At 37.8% G+C, this 21327-nt stretch overlaps 2 protein-coding genes across 4 annotated transcripts; one reads left to right on the forward strand and one right to left on the reverse strand.

Annotated features, from left to right (window-relative positions):
- Positions 1 to 5812: 5812 nt before the first annotated feature.
- LOC147564837 (L-ascorbate oxidase homolog) lies at positions 5813 to 9758 on the reverse strand. Its single transcript, XM_086650413.1, has 7 exons — positions 9580 to 9758; positions 8984 to 9161; positions 8318 to 8427; positions 7932 to 8202; positions 7595 to 7694; positions 7141 to 7486; positions 5813 to 6738 (listed from the first exon to the last, which is right to left on the reverse strand). Exons 2-7 carry the CDS (start codon positions 9128 to 9130, stop codon positions 6096 to 6098), a joined length of 1617 nt encoding a protein of 538 aa, XP_086506539.1. The 5' UTR covers positions 9131 to 9161; positions 9580 to 9758; the 3' UTR covers positions 5813 to 6095.
- A 6356-nt stretch (positions 9759 to 16114) lies between these two features.
- On the forward strand, positions 16115 to 20797 carry PDE135 (Xanthine/uracil permease family protein). Of its 3 annotated transcripts, XM_086650432.1 has the most exons (15): positions 16148 to 16341; positions 16512 to 16708; positions 17541 to 17638; positions 17721 to 17897; positions 18111 to 18211; positions 18356 to 18431; positions 18525 to 18584; positions 18697 to 18881; positions 18986 to 19082; positions 19181 to 19267; positions 19598 to 19656; positions 19768 to 19859; positions 19956 to 20033; positions 20129 to 20289; positions 20463 to 20797. In XM_086650432.1, exons 2-15 carry the CDS (start codon positions 16552 to 16554, stop codon positions 20679 to 20681), a joined length of 1647 nt encoding a protein of 548 aa, XP_086506558.1. In that variant the 5' UTR covers positions 16148 to 16341; positions 16512 to 16551; the 3' UTR covers positions 20682 to 20797. The 3 variants fall into 3 exon arrangements, with proteins under 3 accessions (XP_086506562.1, XP_086506550.1, XP_086506558.1); XM_086650436.1 differs by having other exon boundaries at positions 16115 to 16978; positions 17090 to 17638; XM_086650424.1 differs by having other exon boundaries at positions 16124 to 16708.
- The last annotated feature ends 530 nt before the right edge of the window (positions 20798 to 21327 follow it).

A 21327-nucleotide genomic window follows, 5' to 3' on the forward strand; every position in this document is an offset into this window, starting at 1 on the left:
CTAAAATCTCTAAAATAAAATGGATGACCAGACTTATCTCTTGGAATAACCGACTGATCTGTTTTAATATAATAGATGGTGTAAACACTAGCTTGGACTCAAAATATGTAATTTTCTCAAAATCGAAGTACTGATTTTTTAAATTTGTCACCTAACTAACTAACCTCAAAGATTTTAATACCAAGAATGAAATCAACAACACCCATCTGTTTCCTGTCAAGGATAATAACTTTCTTTAATGTCATTGTATTATGCGTTTACTTCAGACTATATCAAGATTTTACTAATTAGTATCAAAAAGTCAACATCGATCATTTTCTGTCCACAAATCTTTAGTAACTCAAGTGCAGAAATGGTTTTGGCACAAGGTAATCCCATTGCAGGCTTCTCAACTCCAAATAGGAGATCTCTCTAAAAGGCCAACTTGATAGGTGTTTGCGGTCATCCGACTCAAAAGTAATTGACAATGAGTGAAGAAAACCTAGACTTTATATTCTCAGTTGCTAGATCGCCCTTTTCCCTTCATGATCCTCATCCCGGCACGAAACCTGGCGGGGTGACGTGTCAGACTGTGATCTAGAGAGAGAAAGTGAAATACTTTCTCTCTCTAGATCACAACCCGACACGTCACCCCGCCGGGTTTTAGCCGAGTTTCGTGCCGGGATGTGTATCACGGTTGTTTCCGAAGTGTGATTATTCTCACGCCTCATCACTTGTGTTTTTTTAGTCTATGACGTGTTTTTTTCTTTTTGGGTGACGTGGAACACTTGTGGCTTTTAAGTCAATCACATGTGGGTTTAGCTCTGATATTACGTTAAAATTGTCATCATCCAACTCAAAACAAATTGGAGCTATGGACAGAACCAAAACTTTTGTTAGTGGGGGGCCGAACCATTCTAGTTATAAACTAATTTGAAAAATTTATAAACAAATAAGTCATGAAGATTTAACACAAATATTAATTTCATTCCATTCAAAACTACCACTTAAAAGATATCAATTCCATTCCAAACATTACAAACGACTGCTCTCACTAGCCGTTTGAAGCTTACCTACTTGAAATACATTTTATTGACATTAGTTAAATGTTTACTTGTAAAAATATATTAATTGATGTAATTAACTTGTAACGGTAACAAAGAAAGAGTGTGTGTGTGTGAGAGAGGGAAATATTATTTTCTAATAAATTTACATTTTCTCCATTACGATCTAAGAGACAATCAACTTTGGTTAATCAAATATCAAATTTTGAATGACCCGAATTAATTTTCTTTTATAATTGGAATCAATATATATAAATTAACAAATATGTTAAAAGTGTCTTAAATATGGGTTTGATATCTAACCCGGTTTACGACCCGTCAACCCGTTTACAAAATTTCGGCGCGGAATTTTGGACCCGTTAGCGGAGCAAATTACTGAGACATGGCTGGTATGCGAAGCAGGCTCTGAGGCAGAGCTGATTTTTGAGACAGACTTGGAATGCGAAGCTGTGCTTATGTCGGTCATTACTGTTAGCGTATCCATGTTTCAGATTTAGAAAGAGAGAGTCGGTGAGGCGGTGAGATTAGGGTTTTAGTGGCTATATAAACTACAACCTTGGAGATATCTGGGTCGAATTCTCACGAATCTCTTGTGTAACTTGTTTGCTTATCACAGTAGGAATTATCGCGCCGTTGTCGTCGTGGAGTAGGTCTTACCAATTGAACCACACCGATTTCTCGTGTTCTGTGTGATTATTCTTTATTTTCTATTGCTTTTCTTAGACTACATGTTTTTGGTCATAGCAAACCCTTTATGTCATAACAAACTAGAAAAGCAATAAAAACTTACAATAACGGACACTTGAAATAATAGAAACTTACCATTAGAAATAGACGGACCGCGGAAACTAAAGGTCATTTACTTATTGATGCCTAAGAATTCTGGTGGTGGAAAGAATTTATGTTGGGTTAGGTTTATTTGAGAAAGATTAAATTTGGATAAAACTCCCACTCGAATAGTGGTCCCTTTTCGTGGTCCGAAAAGCCTTGAAAAGACCCGGGACAAGTCCTAGACAAGTCCCGGCCCAAGCCCACAAAAGGGCTTGGACAAGGTCCAGATATGGCACGGCCCATAGGGCCGGCATGTCCGAGCCGAGGCCAATAGGCCTGATCTCGTCCTGGCCGGAGCCAGGACGCTAGTCCAAGCACCAGACGCGTCCTAGACGCATCTGGTGCTGGACCGGACCAGCACTAGGTGTCTCGGACATAGTCCGAGACACCCAGGACCCCAGACGCGTCTCCAAGACGCATCTGGTAGTAGCTACTGGACGCGTCTGGAGCAGCTGGACGCGTCCTCAGACGCATCCAACAGTAATCTGGGACGCGTCCTCAGACGCATCCAACAGTAATCTAGGATCAAAAACTCAATAGTCTCCCCTTTTTTTTTTTTTTTTGTGTTGTAATTTTAAATTGCTTTTTCCAAAATTTGAAACACTTCTAAATATTTCAAATTCTTTTTAGAACAATTCTAAGTTTCCAAATTTTGTTTTTCACAAGTTTCCAAAAACTTAAAAACAACTCTTTTAATCAAACCAATTTGGATCAAAATTTTAGGTTTTGAAACTCTTTTCAAGAACAAATTTTGAAATCTTTTGACACAATAATCTATCTAGGAAAGCATGGAATTGGTCCAAAACTTAGATAAGATAGGCTAATTGCAAGAGGCTCTGACGCCACTGTTGGGTTTTACACCCTTCTACTAGTGTTTATAAAGGAATTAAGACATCTAATGTCTACACTAGTATTCCCAGGATCACATGCATAAACCTATGATAATCATTAATTAAAACTAGAAAGATAAATACCTTGTTCGCTAGTTTTCCCTCGAACCTTTCCAATTGCTTATGAGAAGACCAAGAGCTTCAAGTGTAGCTCCTCTACTTGGGACACGAGCAAACAAATTTGATCTCCCACCTTGTTGTATAGCTAGCACACCAATGGTGGTTGGAAGAAGAACTCCTTTCTTCTTGACTAGATAGATAGTTAATGGGAATTAGCTCACTTTCTCCTCTCTACTTGATGTGGTAGAGTAAGAAAGCTTAGAGAGAAATTCCACACCTTATTCTCTGCCCTAAGAGTGTTTATATAGAACCCTAATAAGAATCCACCTCCTTTTAGGTTTCCTAAAACACCCTTTAGAATAAGATTTAGGGAAATAGTCGAAAATAGCAACTATTGGTATTTTCTCAATTCCCTAAGGAGGAGGTGCCCAAACACCACGAAAATTGGCAGATATAATGTTTATTATATCAGCAACTAACCCTCCAAAATTCAGCCCAATCCGAGTCCTAGAAGTACCTGAACCGGTCTAGGCCCAAAAACCCTGTTTTTGACCCTTTTGTACTATCTTTGCCTAATTCCCTTTTAGGCCTATGAGATATGTTTATGGGACACTCCCATGATTATATCTCACTCCCACTAGTCATATCCTAGATCAATTTGTCACTCTTATGTGTAACCCGTTGTAGGATCCGATCGAAGTTAGTCGTGAATTACTCCGTAATTCGACGATCGTAGTTGGTCTCTAGCTACAACTCTACGATCCCTAAATCAATCGGACTTGATGATCTTCCACATCAATTGTCCTATCCGACAAATTGTTCGCATCGTCACCTTGGTCGAAGGACATCTCCTTCAACTCCTTCAGTTCTTCTCACCCGGTAATGCATTCTCTTCCGGAGCTCTGACTTTACAACCTGGCGACCAGATGCATTTGGAGAATATCTTAGACGAATACGGAGCATTAGACCCTAACCGAACATACATCCTAAAAAGAAGGGGGGAGGTGGTTAGCGAAGGGTGCACGGACGACCCAACCGTCTGCGAAGTGCTCATACATCAGGTAGCAGAGCTAACTCGAGAAAGAGAGACTGTGGGGGAAAGCAGTAATCCACCAACCCCATCCCTGTCGAGAGATATTGGAATCTGAGAAGCCGAAGAATTTCAAGTGCCCAGCACTAGACCATTACCACAGCTTGGAGGACCCGGGAGTGTTTATCAACAACTATACTGCAGTAATGAACCTATATACGACCAACCAGAATATATGGTGCGTAGTCTTCGCCACCATCCTAAAAGGACCAGCCCAGACATGGTACCAAGCGCTGGCCCCGGGATCGATCAAGTACAACTTGCCCAGGTCTTCTGTGACGCCTTCCGAGGAAGCACCACAATCAAGAGAAAGACCAACGAGCTGTTCAACGTGGTTCAAGGAAAAAACGAGACTTTGGAGATTTATTGGCTGAGATTCCGCAACCTTATGGTGCAGGTCCCCGATCTGGAGCCAAAAGTCGCTTTCGTCGCTCTGTCAAGAGGCCTCAGGCAGGACGATGTCATCAGAGACATCTCTGACAGGGAACCAGATACTCTTGCAGAGCTGATAGAGAGGGTGCAACAATTCATTAGGAAAGAAGTAAACTACCGACGATTGAAGGAGGTGGCCAACATCCCGTATGAAAGCGAACCGACCCGACAGAAAGAACGGGAGGAAGTTAGGCCCCCCCAAGGAACGAGAACGAAGCAGAAGACCCAAATCTGACTTCACCACCTATACCCCGTTGGTGAAAGGTAGGGAGGAAATTTTACAGATACTCATAGCGAAAGGAAAAGCGGAACTACCCAGACCCAACGATGACAAAGAGGAGTTCGGGTTCAGAGACATGACCGCGTGGTGCGCCTTCCACCGAGGTTACGGTCACAAATACATCCAGAAGCTCATCGAAGAAATGGTGAGGAAAGGTGAGCTGGACAAATACATCCAGAAGGGGCAACGGCCCTACGAATACAAGAATAAAAGGTCGTCAAACAGAGTAGGAGTCGGGTCTGGGCTGGATTCCGACGAACAGAACCCGACCATCAAGAAAGCAACTAAAGGCTTAAAGGAGCCAACCGGGGTCATGGGAAACATCAATACTATCTCAGGAGGACCGACTCTCGGCAGAGCTACCAAGGGAGAACAACGCAGATATGCCAACGAGGCGAAAAACCCACCAGTTCTGTTTATCAAACCTAGTGTGGAGACACCACCCATCGTCTTCACCGACGATGATCTAGTGGGGGTAATAACCCCACACGCGGACCCACTGGTGAAAACGACAATAGTAGCCAAATGGAGGGTAGGGCGCATCCTAGTCGACACAGGAAGCTCGACTAAAGTCATGAGCCGAACATGCTTCCAAAAATTCGGGGTAAGTCTTCACCATCTCAAATCATATAAGTCTTGCTTGACAGGGTTCGGCGACAATCAAGTCGAAACCGATGGGACATCGCTACCCGTACTGATAGGAGAAGGAAAAATGAAGAAAGCGATAATGTTAAATTTTTCCATAGTCGACAAGATGCATGCCTACAACATCATACTCGGCAGGAACTTCCTGAGAGAGTCGGGGGCGATAATCTCTATGAACCACCTCATGATAACTCAAGAGGACCCTCTATTTCTAGAGTACCCTCTTGAGATATCTCTAAATGTCCAACTCATCAATATTTGAATTTCGACCAATAGAAATCGAGTCTTCTATATTTTCTAAATAACTTATTATTTCTTTTTAAAAATAACTACGACATATAAGTAAATGAGATTAGTTTAGAGTTTTGCATTGGAGACGCAAAAGAGTTGAAGGTCTCTATTTCCGCCACATAGGAGTGAGAAACTCAATTGAGACTTGACACATAGGACAAATAGAGATTTTTTTGAGTTTTGCATTGGAGATGCTCTTAGGTCAGAGGGATAAAACATATCCGAAGAATACATGAAATAAAATTGGGAATAGGAAAAAGTTTTTTCTCATTACTACGAAGATAAAAAAGATGTAAACAACAGTAAGATACTGACATTTCTTGTAAAAATAACTAGCTATGCTTCTCCCCCTCACCTTTTTGTTAGGTTTACCCTGCTACAAGTTCTTCTTCAACTTCAATTACTAATACTACTACTACTTTAGTTGTAGATAACACGGTCACACCATCGTGACCATAGAAACTAATAAAAGCCATAAAAATTGGCTGAATAATGCATGATAGCATACTATAAATGTTAACGAAAATACTAATTTAATGACCCTTGGCTTTGCCACATCGAAGTGTGTTCGCAGGAATACCATATTCGGTGAAGAGACTGTTTTCGTCATTCCAAACTCTGAAGTACAACTCCTGCCCAAGATATCGTCTTGGCCAAATTGCAGACCTTAAATTCCACATACCCTTGTTGTCTAATGGCAATAAAACAGCACTCCATGAACTTGGGTACACTTGAATTGTGTATCTTGTTGGTGCATCAATTAGATTGTAATATTTCCTACTAGCTTCTGTCCATTTTTTAGGCCCATATCCGACAGCGAAGAAGTCATTGCCGTCAAGATGCCAAGTTTGCACTGTTTTCTCATTGTTTTGAAATATAAGTTCCACATAGTCATGGAGAGCAAGCCCCATGACTGAGGTTCCAAACTTAGGTGCAATTTTACCAGGTTTGCTCTTGATTGTTTTCAAATCAAATACTCCAGGAATGTTGAAGTAATCAGCTAACTTCAATGGTGTCCCAGGGTTGACATAGGAAACACCGTTCACAGCGTATCTTAATTTGCCATTGATTTTAGCTTCTGAGTTTCCTAAAACAACCGTCCGGGTAAACTTTATGGCACCATAATGATATGAACCTTGTGGGTTTGGCCTTGCTGCACTCGCGGATAAGTTCCATCTACATTGTCAAAATAAGAGATCCAGTTAGGGTTTCAGCAACCTCTTTAAAACAATCTTAGGCGGTGCTCTTGTTTCAATTTCAGATCTGAAATCTGATTAGAGATATGGATCGACTCGGGTCAGATTTCGAAACTGTTCATTTTTTATCTGAGTTGTGCTCTGAGTGACTGACTCGGGTTGATTCTGGGTCGATTCGAGTCAGGCATACTCGGTATTAAGAGACTGTTATCTACAATAACCTGAAATGACTACTGTGACTCTAATTGGTAAATGTTGGACTCAAAAGACTAAGATCTAGACAAGTCAGACTCGGGCGAGTCAAATTTAGATAGTAACTGAAATGTTGCACATCTTAATTAGTACTAAACATCGTTAATTAGTTTGAAACAATTTGATGTACCTGAAGGTTCTAGCTTGTTTTAAAGACCAGTGAACATGGGTAGTCGGACCAATTGGCAGAGGACCAGAAGCCTTAACACGAGAGTTCGAGTAATGAAGTATTGCAGTTGAAGTGAGAACGCGACTAGTAAATCGTGATGAAGCAACAATATAGTAGTCCTTTGGTGATTTATTTAAGGTGACAAGGACAGCAATGGATTGACCGACATGTACATCAAGAGAGTCATATAGTTCTTGAACTGAATGAGATCCTTCGATTTCGACCAACTTCATTTTATGGCCTTGAACCCTAAAGTTGATAGAGGTTGACAAACCAACATTTGATATTCTGAACATGTAAGTTTGTCCTGAAACAACAAAATTAGTTTGAAACCATCTTTAGATTCAATAAAAACATTCATGACTTTGGAACTAATTCAACTGCATTAATTAAGGTCAAGTTTAACGATAATCACCTGGATCTCCGACAACCTTAGAACCGCTTTTAAGTCCGTTTATTAGTAGACCATCAGGCAAGGGAAGATATCTACCTGAGTCCAAGGTTTGTTCTAATGCCTGCAAATTTCAAGAATATACCACAGTAAGTATTCAAACATGCAACCTGTTACAAGAATGAAAAATGAGGCCTAGTGAGGCTCTATCTATCTTTCGAGCCGGCCATAGAAGTAACCCTTGTTGGGCCTTTTTGGGCTTGATCTCGCTCCATTGTTTCGCCGAGCTTGCAGTTTTGGCTTTTCTATATTGTGGATATATATAAACACTTCAAACATATGTTTTTTATGTGTTACGAACCTTGTGGCCAGCCTTGTACCAGTCACCGACAAGGAAGGTGAAGTCGTTAGCCGGGGTAGCAAAGGGGAGTGGGATTTTGGGCCTGGTGTAGATATTAAAGGCTCCAAATCCACCAGAAGCTTTGTGCATAATGGTTGAAGGGAAGTAAGTAAATGTTCCAAACTGATCCTTGACTTGTAATCTGTATTGGTAGCTTGTGTTTGGAGGGATAGGGCAATTGGTTCCAAGAACTCCATCTTGCCATGAGGTCTTCCTGTTCTTGATCCCATTCCTTCAAGCAAAACATAGTTTAGTATTTCTTGCTTTTTATAATAAGACCTCAAATATGGGCCTGATTGATAGTAGGCCCACATTATTAATGCAAAGAAGAAAGAGAGAAGGCTCACCATGTAATGAGAAAAGGCTGGTCTAACTTGTTAATGACATTTACAATAACATTGTCATTAGTGACAGCATCAATTCTAGGACCTGGAAACAGTCCGTTGATGAGGATACCCTGCAAGTGTAAAGAGAGATCACTAATTAGATCAAGTTATATAAAGAGTATCTGATTGTGAGAATGGTCTCACATGGACAAAGTCTGCTGTAGTAACAAAGACTTTTATAAGGTCTCTCCGCTTATTACTAATTGATTTTGAGTTGGATGTTTACAAGCTTAACATGGTATCAGACTTGAGCTAAGACATGATCTTCCATTTGGCTAAACAAGTTGCAAGTCACCCGATAAAACACACGTAATTATGCCCAAATTACGTCTAACATTACAAAGGTTGATATATATATTCTACTGCCGATTGGTTTTGGGTTGGGTCGTATCTACAAACTTAACACTGATAACAAGTGTGGATCGAGCAAAAGACACGTGTTAGGCTCGAAAATGGCACACATGAAGCTCATGTGAGAATAGTCCGAAGTAGAGGACGTCTACATAATATCGTAACCAAGAATATATATACGTACGTATATAGTCCACTCTTGCCAATTAGTGTTGAGTTGAATATCTACACAGACAAGTGGGGAAAAGAACGAGAGGAGAAAAGCCGAAAAGGTACCTGTTGAGGGACACCAAGAGGAGAAATAGTGCCATAAGTAACAGTCCAAGTGAAGTATCTGTATGGATCTTCTGCTTTCACCACAAAAGCAACACTCAAACAAGCCAGTGCTCCTAATAATACTCGCAGCAACATGGCTCCTCCCATACTCTTTATTTTAATCTCAACTCTATAATTCCTGTATGTGGAAGAAAGAGAATGTGTAAGATAGGAAAACAACCCTGGTATCTCATGTAACAACCACTACTTTATTTTTCCCTATGATAATCTTTGAAACCGTCGGTAGTGATTATATGCCCGACGGGATGTGAGAGTCTCTAAGGTAAAGGATGTGATAGTCTCACTTAGCTTAGAGGTCTCAAAGCAGGGGCAATAACAATGACTGCTAGCACATGTGTCGCCATAATTATAGTGCTAGCACATGGGTCAATCTCTAAAAGTGAGGGATGTGATAGTCTCACATAACTTAGAATGTCTGGAGCATGGACTATAATTATGAGCTCGAACTCGAATGGTGAAAATTACCAGCTATATATATATATATATATATATATTTGAAAAACATGAACTAAAAACAACATAGAAATTAAACCAACCTGACTATAAAGTCTGTTTGAAGGTAATATTAAGATAGGTGAAACCAGCAACTAGAAGCTGGTAGCTAGAGAGGAGTGATAATTGATTGATAATGTAATGATGAATAGAAAGGGAGTAAGAGGGTAGCTTAAATACAAGTGCTCATGCACATAGGAAGCATCTAATTAGCTATGGTACTGGTGGGTGGGTTGCATTGATTAATAGGTCTCAAATACCTAGGACAACCCATCAGACCCCATTTGACCCGCACTTCATGGATCACTTTCTTTATATAAACTTGTAGTAACTAATTAGACCAACTAAAATCAGATCACACCTCGAAACTCTCTTTCTCTCTAGTCAATTTTTAATTAAAGTTTATGTATCAATTTCTTCAAAAGATTATGAGATTCGTCGGTGCTCCGAGAAGTAATTAGTATGATGTGAAGAAAATAATAAACGTGAGCAACGGAGTCGAAAGCGGATCGACCAATTCATAATTATTAATCAAAGTAAACGCATACATATGATCTCTGTAACAAGAGATTTTGATTAACTAAAAGTGTGTTCAATATTATACTAAAAGGTTTGGTAGTTGGTTTTTCCTATTGTGGTTAGTTAGTTATTTACGACTATTTTTTTAAACAAATGTGTTGCTATCAGAATGACTTTAAGATCGGTGGAAATTTCTATATTTTCTGTAAAATTTTACATTTTTATTCTTTTACATTGTTCTTTGAAATTTTTAGTTAGCTCTGTAATGGCCATCAATAAAATCAGAAAACATAAATCTCTCCCTAGCTAGCGAAGGAGAAGGTGCTATAGTCAAGCTTGCCGATGGAGCACATGCAAGTAAGGAAAAACATAGGGAGATTTCCATGGATCGAGTCCGGGGTATATTAATGTTTACTACTTGGGTTTCGAGAATGGTTAATAGTTTATAAATAAAAAATTTCATTCAAAATTCAGTGTCGTGCTCTCATAGTCTCATGTCTCTACACACCTTATAACCTATCTTTCTGCACAATTAAACTATGCTTTTCGTACTTCTTTTTTTATTCCACATACTCCTATGCAGTGATTAAAATCGTGTTTTTGAGTTCAGAGCAACAAAATGGCGTTTGTTTTACATAAAGTCTATATCTTTTTGAGTGAACTTTTATTCTTTTAACATTTTGACAAATTTCGACCGTTAGGGTCTTTTTTCTCGATCTTTAGGATAGTTGTGTCTGTGTCTAGTCCCATTTCTTTCCCTTCATGAGGCACTTTGCATTTAAAGGTATGTAACTCTCATGAAGTTTTCAGAGGAGAGAAATAAGAATTATCATCTATGTAACATTGTGATTTTATCACTTATGAATGGAATTGTTTCCCTTGGCTAAAAAAAAACATTTTGACAAATTTGAGAATGAAAGTATCAAGTTGACTACAAGTTGGGGCAACCATTTTGTCCAAAGGCGCTGCTAAAAACATTTGGTAAAAGGGCTATGACCGGATGGACTTTGTTTGACTCTAGTCAATAGTCATTGCACCAAATGCAGTGCTTTGCTATCTGTAAAGGCATTTGCACCAGCATTGAGTCCCTCCAAAGGACTTTCTGGTGGGGAAAATCCAAAACCTTCCACACTATAAACTGGTCTGCCATCTGCAAGCATCGAAAATTAGGCGGATTAGGGTTTCGTCTCCCTCTTCTGGATAATCAATCATTCCTCGACAAACTCAACTGGCGGCTGCTCAACAACCCTCAGACGATCTGGGTTCAAGTTCTCAAAGGCAAGTATTTCCCCAAATCAAACAAACTCACTCCTCCCAAATCGAACCACTCCTGACCGTGGAAATCTATCAGTAAACAGTTCAGTCAAGTGGAGGGTATTATCTTCTGGGATATTAACAAAGGTAGTCACATCAATATCTGACATGATTATTGGATTCCCAACCATCCTCCTCCCCTCACTAATCAGAGCGGCTCGAATCTTGAATGGGTTGCTCAACTCATCACTAATAATATCTGGAATATGAACTTAATTAACAATTGTTTTGACAGTGATATTGCAGCTCAATAGATAGGCACCAAATATGTTTTTTTAAATATTCCTCCAGCCCAATTTCAAATTCAGTTCATTTTCTAATTATTAAATTATCCCTGATTAAATAACTAAATTACTCCTAAAACTTAAAAAACAAAGTTTAACAACCTAAACGAGAGAAAAATGCAGCCCGAAGAGGGAGAAATTCTTTCGAAATTTTCCAGCTAAAATTCGACGAGGGAACTAACAAATCATCAATCAATTTTAGGTTTAGATTGTATGAGTCTCCTTTGCTCGTTGTTTGGACTTAGCTAGTTTTTGTTCAGAAAATTCATTCTAGAGAGAGAAGTTCCAATTATATGTTAAACAAGTTTGTTAGAGTTCTTTGAGGATTCAAACAAAATTTCTTCTCAATTTTTATTCGAGAAGAAGTTTTTGCTATTATTTCAAGGTAACACTAAATACTTCTATCCGATTACTTAGTTTAATTGAACACCAAACATTATGCTTAAGTTTTTGTTGGATTTATATGGAACTTATGGAAGTATAGTTGATGGAAAAAATGTGTTTGATAAAATGCTTGAAATAGATGTCGTTGCTTGGAATGCAATGTTAGTCGGTTGTACAAAATTTGGGTTGGTTGAAATAGTTGAGAAGTTGTTTGATGAAATGCTGCAATGCCTATGAAGAATGTTTCTTCTGGACAATCATGATAGGTATTTATGTTCAAATTCAAAACTTCATGAAAGCTTTGGAAGTTTGCAGGGTGTTTGCAAGACACTGCAAGGTGTTTGTAAGGAACATCAAGGTGTTTGTAAGGAACATCAAGGTGTTTGCAAGAATATTCAAAGCAATAATAGTATTAAAAAAATGTAACTTTAAGAGCTTGAAATTTATCTGGTAGTTGTTGTTGACCTTCTTTGTACGGCGGTTCAGAGGCGGAGACCCTTTCTTGTACAAATTTAAAAACAACTAATAGTTGAAAAAAATGCAACTTTACGTGTTTCAAATTTAGAATCTATTTAAAAATATTAAAAGAAACATTTAAGCATTATGTAATTATTTTTTGAACCCTTTCAATCAATTCAAAAAGTAATTTACAAACCTTTCGCAAGGCACTGCAAGGTGTTTGCAAGACACTACAAGGTCATTGCAAGACTCTGCAAGGTGTTTGCAAGGCACTACAAGGTGTTTACAATCTATTAACAACCCAAAGTAAAGACAAACATGAAAACAAAAAGAAGACAAACATTGATCTAATTCAATTATCATAAATCACATTTCATATCACAATCTTCAACAAAATATTCACATCCAAGAAACACATTTATTCATTCATCAAAAGTTTCACATCCAAGAGACAAATTCAAACAATTTTTTTTTTATTTAGACCAGTAGTATTTATCTTCTGAGATTACATCAGCAATTATCATTCCTTTAAATTTTGTCATCTCAAATGGTTCAACCTCCATTTTTTCAATATCATTGCCCTTTGTGATATTTGAAATAAACTGACACACTTATAAAACACAATCGACTTTGTAAAGAAAATACAAGTCATTGAGTTGATAAATAATCAAAATCATTACTTCTGATGATTCATTGGTATGTATCCTAAAAAATGATGAATTTATATTTACGAAATTTCTAATTGTTGAGGACAATCTACTTGCATTCTCATTATTCATGAAGGAGGTTTTGGACGCGAATTATTATAAGCTAAATGAAGAAAGTCATCCACAATGTTTATCTACAATATAAAATAAATACTTAGTTTTAAACATTTTAGTATAAGTTAAATTACACTATCCAGTATAAAGCAAATCAAGAGTTGAAGTTTACCATTTTCTTCGCACATGTGTAGAATTTGACAGCCTTGATCTTACGATTCTCATCGTATGACATCATGGAGTTTAAGTGATACCATTTCCATATTTCATTTTCAATACTAAAAGTGACCAATGATAACCAATGATATCCTTCTTTGACATCGGATGCTCATTGAGAATATAAACATTTCAGAAGAAGCATTAAAGATGGATACTTTCGATTTTAGCGTTTTAGTTAACTTCGAGAACTATTGAAAAAGTTTAAAAGAAACATGTAAGATTTGGCTTTAATGAAATCCATTCAAATTTTTTTTTGCAATGAGTTAGTTGCAAGGTGTTTGCAAGGTGTTTGCAAGGTGTTTGCAAGGCTCTACAAGGTGTTTTCAAGACTCTGCAAGGTGTTTTCAATGTGCTTGCAAGGTGTTTGCGTTAAGTTGAAATAATGAGAACAAAATATTAATGTAAGTGTAATGTGATATACTACTTGCTCACTACATGTAACAAACACATGGTTTAAATACAATTCAGATATAGACTGCTCAGATATACTACTTCCTCATCACAAGTAACAAACACAGTTCATATACAACTCCAATATAGAATGCTCATATCTGTGCTTAAAGACATTTATCAAACACTTCATGTTCACAAATATATTGACGAAATAACTACATGAACTTGAATACCTAGACCCATTCTTTATATAAAAAGATTAAAACAAAAACAATATTCACATTTGTATATGGTTAATAAGTATGACTTACTAAATGATTAGATTTTGAATATGAAATCCCTAATGGTTCTTTGGGTTTTGAGATGAAATACAAAAACTACAAACAAAGCAACATTCAAATATACATAAGATTAAGTGGTAATAACTTACTACTTAATTCAAATTTGAAATTGAAGCCCTTAATTCTTTGCTTTGAACATGAAATCAACGATCCAACGCTAATTTTCACTGATTGTGACAAACGTTGGTGAAGAGAGAGAAAGAGGAAAATAAATTTGAAAAAAGAAAATTTTCATTTTCTTGACCAAAGTTAATTTAGTCTTTTCACTGAAATAAAAATGACACAACTGCCACAAGAAGCTGAAGCCTAAAAAAATTGATGAACTATTTTTAACAAAATTATTTTAAGGAAATTTTGACTAAATTTTCCTTGTTTTTTTGTGTATTAGAGCATCTCCAATGCGATACTCAACTTGAAAAACTCAATTTGTCACGTACTATTATTTGAGTTTTTAACAAAAAACACTTTCCAATGCAACACTTGAGTTTTCTTTTGAGTATCTCAACATTTATTGTTGTATCTCAATTGGTCCACATCATCATTTTATATATTAAAATAAGAAACAAGAGTAAATCTAAAAGTAAATGTTAAGGTTTTTTAGTGTTGCATTGGAGAAGTATTTTGAATTGAGTATCTCAATAGTGGCACCTAGGAAAGAGAAATTCAATTCATACTTGACACATTGAATTAATTGAGTTTTTGTTGAGTGTTGAATTGGAGATGCTCTTAGTTACTAAGAACATCTCTAATGCAAAATTTAAAAAAAAAAAAAATTAATTGTCCTATGCGTCAAGGCTCAATTGAGTTTCTCTTTCCTAGATGTTAATGTTGCTGTGATCCTCAATTCAAAAGACATCTCCAATGCAACACTCTAAAAACTTAAAAATAACTTAGGTGTGGTTTCTAGATGGTTAGATTTGCTTTTAATATTGAGTGACCAATTGAGACCTTAAAAAAAAAGATTCAAATATGGAGTTTTTTTTTTAGATATTTAAACATTAAATGATATCACGTCATTTTGAGATCCAAATTGAGTGTTACATTGGAGGGAGTTTTTTACAAAAAAAAAAAAAAAAACTCAAAAACTCTTGGATGGCCGGAGCGTTGCATTGGACATGCTCTAACTACATAATATAACTAAGGTTAATTCCGTTTTGGCCCCCAATTTGTGACTAACTGGCCGTTTTGTCCCCCAATTGTGTCCGGCAGTTCGTTTTAGCCCTAAGGGCTAAATTTTTGACGAAATTATCCTCGGGGGCCAAAACAGAATTATTTGTGAAAAAAGGTTAAAAACAAGTAAAACCACATCGCACCTTTATTTATCAGCCACTTCATCTTATCTCTCCTCCACCACACCACCTCCTCTCCACCTCACCCTCGGGGGCCAAAACAGAATTATTTGGAGATGTTCTTAGTAACTGAGAACATCTCCAATTCAACACTCAACAAAAACAAGAAATTTCGGCCGGCAACATTCCGCCGGAGAAGAAGGGTGAGGTGGAGAGGAGGTGGTGTGGTGGAGGAGAGATTAGATGAGGTGGACAAACAAAAAGAAAAAATATAAATTACAGAAATGCCATTGGGGTAGAATTGAGAGGTTGGATAAAATTTGGGCCAAATAGGAAATTTTTGGGGCCAAAACGAACTGTCGGACACTTATGGGGCCAAAACGGCGAGTTGGTCACAAATCGGAGGCCAAAACAAACTGTCGGACACTTATAAGAACCAAAACGGCGAGTTAGTCACAAATCGGGGGCCAAAACGGAATTAACCCATATAACTAACACATATGCAATCCACATGCATGATCTCCACTTGAGAAATGAGAAATTGGAAGGTAGTCAACAGAATCACATGTGGGTCCCTTTCCACTGTTACCTTGCCACTTCTTGAAGAAGAAGAATAGAAGAAGATGAAGACCTCATCTTACTTATTCTTGCCCACAAGACAATCCTAAATTCTAGAGAGAGAAAGAGAGAAACCCATTTCATAGTGAGAGAAACAAATAAATAAAGGACTACTACCATCCAAATTTCCTTCTTTTCTAGTACTACTATTTTACAGTATATTTTTTATAACATTTGTTTCTTCAAGAAGAAGAAGAAGTTTTAAAATTCACTGCAACTTCCTTGGTATTAATGATCACCGACTCTCTTTTTGCCCATTACTAGTTATTGACTTCTCAATTCCCCACTACCCTTAATTCCTCTTACTCTTCTTTCTCTCTCTACTACCTTTTCTCTCTCTCTCTCCCTCTCTCTCTCTTCAATTTTGAGTAGTAATTTACGCTGTTTTTTGAAAGAAAAAAACTCACCACATAGTTTCAGAAAGAAGAAGAAGAAATGGTAGAGACCCATCACCATACACCACCTCCGGTAGGAGTACCACCACTTCATGGAGGAGGAGCACCACCAATTTCAGAAACAAGAGGAACTATTTTTACTCCAGCTGAACAACTTCATCAACTTCATTTCTGCATTCACTCTAATCCTTCATGGCGTCAGTACTTTATTTATTACTCTGTTTTCTTTTCCCCCTATTATTACTTGTTTTTTTTTTTTATATACTTATTGATCATTCCTACCTAAAATGTTTTCTAATTTAAATTTCAAAAAACTAAAGTTAACTAAAAGTTGGGTTTTTTTTGTTAATCAGATCTTTTGTAGGAGTAGTATAATATTTAACCTAATTCTTTCAATCCTTAAATAAATTCTGCCAATTCTTGCTGTGAAAGAGAGTAAGTTAGTTGTGTTTGGATTAATGGATTTGGTAGATTTTTTTCTTTTTGGGAAATTGGCAGCGTGCCTCGAACCCTTGATCTCGTAAGTGGAGGACTACATCTCTTACTACTCCAACTAAGGGTTGTTGGCGATTTGGTAGGAATTTAGTTCCCTTGGGAGTAAGAAAATTCTGGGGATTTGGACACCAAACAGCTCTAGCGAACCAGATTCTTGCTTATCCCCGGTCCCCTCATGTCCCCACGAACCAGATTCCTTATGAATTCCTAGTCCCCACATGTCCCTCTTCAAGAATCTTGCATCTAAACACACCATTTCAGTCGATTGGTTTAACTTCCTATCGGAAATTCGGAATGTACATTATCTTATCGATTTCCTATAACGAACTAATCTAATGTTCCAATTCAAGATATTGCAAATTCATTTTGCACGTGTGTTAGTACAAAATATGTGGCTAAAAAGTATTTTTTTTTCGTAAAGAAAACTAATATACGTAGCGGTTTTAATCTATTATGAGTATTTTGATTGGCTGAAAGGTATTAGTTGGTTCCTTAAGGTCTAGGTCGATCCAGAACTAATTTGAAATTTTACAGCGGAAATGGTTATACTGGGCTTCCAACATTACATTGTGATGCTAGGAACTACGGTCATGATTGCCAGCGTTCTCGTTCCGCAAATGGGTGGAGATCATGTAAGTATAGGTCTATTTCCTTCACTATTGGTTCTTGATGAACAAATTCAAAATTCTATCTACTCGCGGAAAAATGAAACAGGGAGACAAGGCCCGAGTGATTCAGACTTTGTTGTTTATGGGAGGAATAAATACACTTCTTCAAACCTTAATTGGGACACGTCTTCCTACTGTAATGGGCGCGTCGTTTGCATTTGTTCTACCAGTAATGTCGATCATTCGAGATTTTTCTGATAGCAGATTCTCATCCGAGCATCAGGTATGTTAAAATACGACTTCAATGAGAAGTTCTAATGTTATTGGTTACGAGTTTCATGGACATTACTCGAATTTATCTCGTTAGGGGTTCATAGATTGATGGAGAACGGCCATTCTGGCTTAGTCATCTCAGGACTTTTCTCATACCATATATACCGTGTTCGAAATTTCCAAGTTCAGTTCAATACTAATAAGTTTCAGGGTGTTTTCGCAGAGATTTGTCCATACAATGAGAGCTATTCAAGGATCATTGATTGTCTCGTCATTTTTCAATATCCTCATTGGGTATAGTAAGGCATGGGGAACTCTTACAAGGTAACAATACAATAATCACGAAGCTTTCCTCTCTTACCTCATCATTTTAAGTTCTAAGCAAGCAAGGCTAGAAAACAGTCACTAGTCCCTTGATATATTTGTATCTTCTTGTTCGTTCTTCTGAACATTTATATTTGACTGCAGATTATTCAGTCCTGTTTCGATTGTTCCAGTCGTTTGTGTGGTGGGTCTTGGCTTGTTTCAGAGGGGCTTCCCAATGGTAAATTATTTCTCACCTTCCCTTTACTAGGATAACTCGTTGGAACTTGAAGGACAAAGTAAGCTCTGATATCTAATTCGGTTGTCTTTTCAGCTCGCAAATTGTGTGGAGATTGGTTTGCCCATGTTAATTCTACTTATTATAACTCAACAGGTAAAGTGACCCATTTGACTTTCTCAAAGTACCTTGATCTTCGCCATTTTTAGAATCAATTTTGAAACAGTATGAAGGTTAAATCTTAAGCCTAACTTATTTGTAATTGCAGTATTTAAAGCGTGTCCACGAGAGCACATATGCCATACTTGAGAGATTCGCCTTACTGATGTGCATTGCTGTCATTTGGGCTTTCGCTGCCCTTCTCACAGTGAGTGGTGCATACAACGATGTGGGCGAGCAAACTAAGGGGAGTTGCCGTACTGATCGATCCTACCTCATCTCAACAGCTCCATGGTATATTTCAAAATTGATTCGTAAAATTGACCTAACTTCATCTTCCGCATTAGAAGAATTAACTCATTTTGGTGCCTTTTTTGTGCTTTTCTCGTTGAAACTAGGATTAAAATGCCATACCCTTTCCAGTTTGGTGCACCGATATTTAGAGCTAGCCATGTCTTTGGAATGATGGGAGCTGCATTTGTTGCCTCAGCCGAGGTGTGCAATTAACCTTCTTATATCTCTTTAATGTTATACAAAATGAATACGACTAAGTTTTCGTGTGATTTCTTATAGTAGTCTTCTCTCTGTTGCAGTCGACTGGAACATACTACGCTGCTGCACGACTTGCAGGGGCTACACCCCCTCCCTCTCATGTGTTTAGTCGAAGCATTGGTCTGCAGGTTAGTCTACAAAATATAGACTCTTTCCATTTCTCCTACCTCTTTCTTTCTGCTTGTTTCGTTCTGTGAAAAGCTCGTGTTTAGATGGTCAAATAATGCTAGTTCGAGCGCAAGTACTTGGACTCACAAGTTGCGAGAGTAAAGCCTCGGCAGAGGCCTTCCTCACCACCACCACCACATGCACACCCTTTTCGCATTTTTCGCTTGAGTTTCTAGTATATTTTCGTATTCCGGGCAGAGTCCCAGTCGAACTGCTTAGGTTGTTCGGTATGCCAAAGACATGGAGCAAGTGACTAAAGAATCAACTCTATTAATTCTTGATCTCTACAGGGTGTCAGCATGCTTCTTAATGGTATATTTGGAGCAGCTGTTGGTACTACAGCATCTGTGTAAGCCACATTCGTGACTTCGTCGTGATTCTTTTTCGTTCTTTCTTTTTTTTCCTCTGATCTTCATATGTTTCGTGAACTAATCGTGATTACAAAATCATCGTCATTCAGAGAAAATGTCGGCCTACTTGGATTAACCCACGTTGGAAGCAGGAGAGTGGTGCAATTGTCGTGTGCTTTCATGATCTTCTTCTCCATCTTTGGTCAGTCATTTGATGTTCTTTGACTAAGTTACAACATAATGAATTCTCTTATATTATAAATTGCTCAATCCATGACGGAATTATTCACTTGAGCAGGTAAATTCGGGGCATTTTTCGCATCCATTCCACTTCCAATATTTGCTGCTATGTACTGCGTTCTCTTCGGACTTGTTGGTAAGTTCATACTCGAAACTACCCTCTGTTGCACCGATATGAATACACCGACTTTACAAATTCTGATATACCATCTTCTTTTCTGTTTTCTGTAGCTGCCACTGGGATCTCATTTATTCAGTTCGCGAACAACAACTCCATGAGAAATCTCTACATATTGGGTATCTCTCTTTTCTTGGGAATATCGGTTCCACAATACTTCATTGGGTTCTCGAACTCGGCTGGCCATGGACCAGTTAAAACTCCTGGAGGATGGGTAAGTCATATTATATTCGTCCTCGTGCGCATTTTTACCCATTAAATGTGACAAATCGCTTTTTCTTTTCCATTTCTTGCAGTACTAGAATTACTTCAAAAGGGTCTACTTTTTTAGTCATTAATACATGGCTGATAAAAATCTTTAAAACGTTTCTCTTTTTTTTGTTGCAGTTCAATGACATCTTTAACTCGATGTTTTCGTCGGCCCCGACGGTGGCATTGTTGATTGGGGTACTACTGGATAACACACTAGATGCTAGGCATACAGTTGAAGACAGAGGACTTTCATGGTGGGTTCCATTCCAAATGAGAAATGGAGATATGAGAAATGATGAGTTCTATAGTTTTCCAATTAGAATACATGAATTAGTTCCCACTAGGTTTCTCTAACTATACAGAGTGAGTTGAGTTTATGTACATCTAATTTTTAATTACAGTGGGGAAGTTTTATGTTCATGATAATTTTAATTCTTATATTAATGAAAAATGGTGTCTATGTTGAATCATTTCATAGTGGAATGGAATTGGCAAACTTTTAATCAGCTTACGAAAGAGGAGTTCGGCGTGCCTGATCACCCAAACTGTCTAGTCTTGTAAAACTTACCTATCTGTACAAGTGTTGGTGTTCAATGAAGATGTTACGAGGACAGAGGGGATTAAGCGTTTGTACATACAACCATCTCATATAACAAGGTTTTGGGTGACTTGACCGGTTTTGAGTGACTTGACCGGTTTTGGGTGACTTGACCGGAGATAACATTTCAGCTGTCCTCTCTTATTAGAGGATTGTATGTGCAACCCATTCTTTTTTCCATTGAGTTGTACAAAGTCCTCGTATTTACCAAGTTAAACAATGAGCTATAACGGAAAGAGCTTAACCCTAATGATGGCCCAGGAGACAATGATGCACCCCACACCATCTTTACTAATCTCAACCCTAAAACTCCACTTCGATCAAGTCTTTGTGTATACAACTTCCAAATTCTTCTTTAAGAAATAAGACTAACAAACTACTTGACCCACCGACAACCCTTAG

The sequence above is a fragment of the Eschscholzia californica genome, unplaced genomic scaffold (genome assembly GCF_041429995.1).
Source record: "Eschscholzia californica isolate CP2 unplaced genomic scaffold, dmEscCali1.0.p SCAF_1, whole genome shotgun sequence".
NCBI classification, from domain to species: Eukaryota; Viridiplantae; Streptophyta; class Magnoliopsida; order Ranunculales; family Papaveraceae; genus Eschscholzia; species Eschscholzia californica.

Bases quoted from the DNA above. Each gene is read 5' to 3' on its own strand.
- LOC147564837 (XM_086650413.1), bottom strand. From the start codon at position 9,130: ATGGGAGGAGCCATGTTGCTGCGAGTATTATTAGGAGCACTGGCTTGT. The intron at 8,428-8,983 runs GTACCTTTTCGG...TTACACTTGCAG, and splicing joins CTCTTGGTGTCCCTCAACAG to GGTATCCTCATCAACGGACT. The intron at 7,695-7,931 runs GTTCGTAACACA...TGAAATTTGCAG, and splicing joins GGTACAAGGCTGGCCACAAG to GCATTAGAACAAACCTTGGA.
- PDE135 (XM_086650424.1), top strand. From the start codon at position 16,552: ATGGTAGAGACCCATCACCATACACCACCTCCGGTAGGAGTACCACCA. The intron at 17,639-17,720 runs GTAAGTATAGGT...AAAATGAAACAG, and splicing joins CGCAAATGGGTGGAGATCAT to GGAGACAAGGCCCGAGTGAT. The intron at 19,860-19,955 runs GTCAGTCATTTG...TCACTTGAGCAG, and splicing joins GATCTTCTTCTCCATCTTTG to GTAAATTCGGGGCATTTTTC.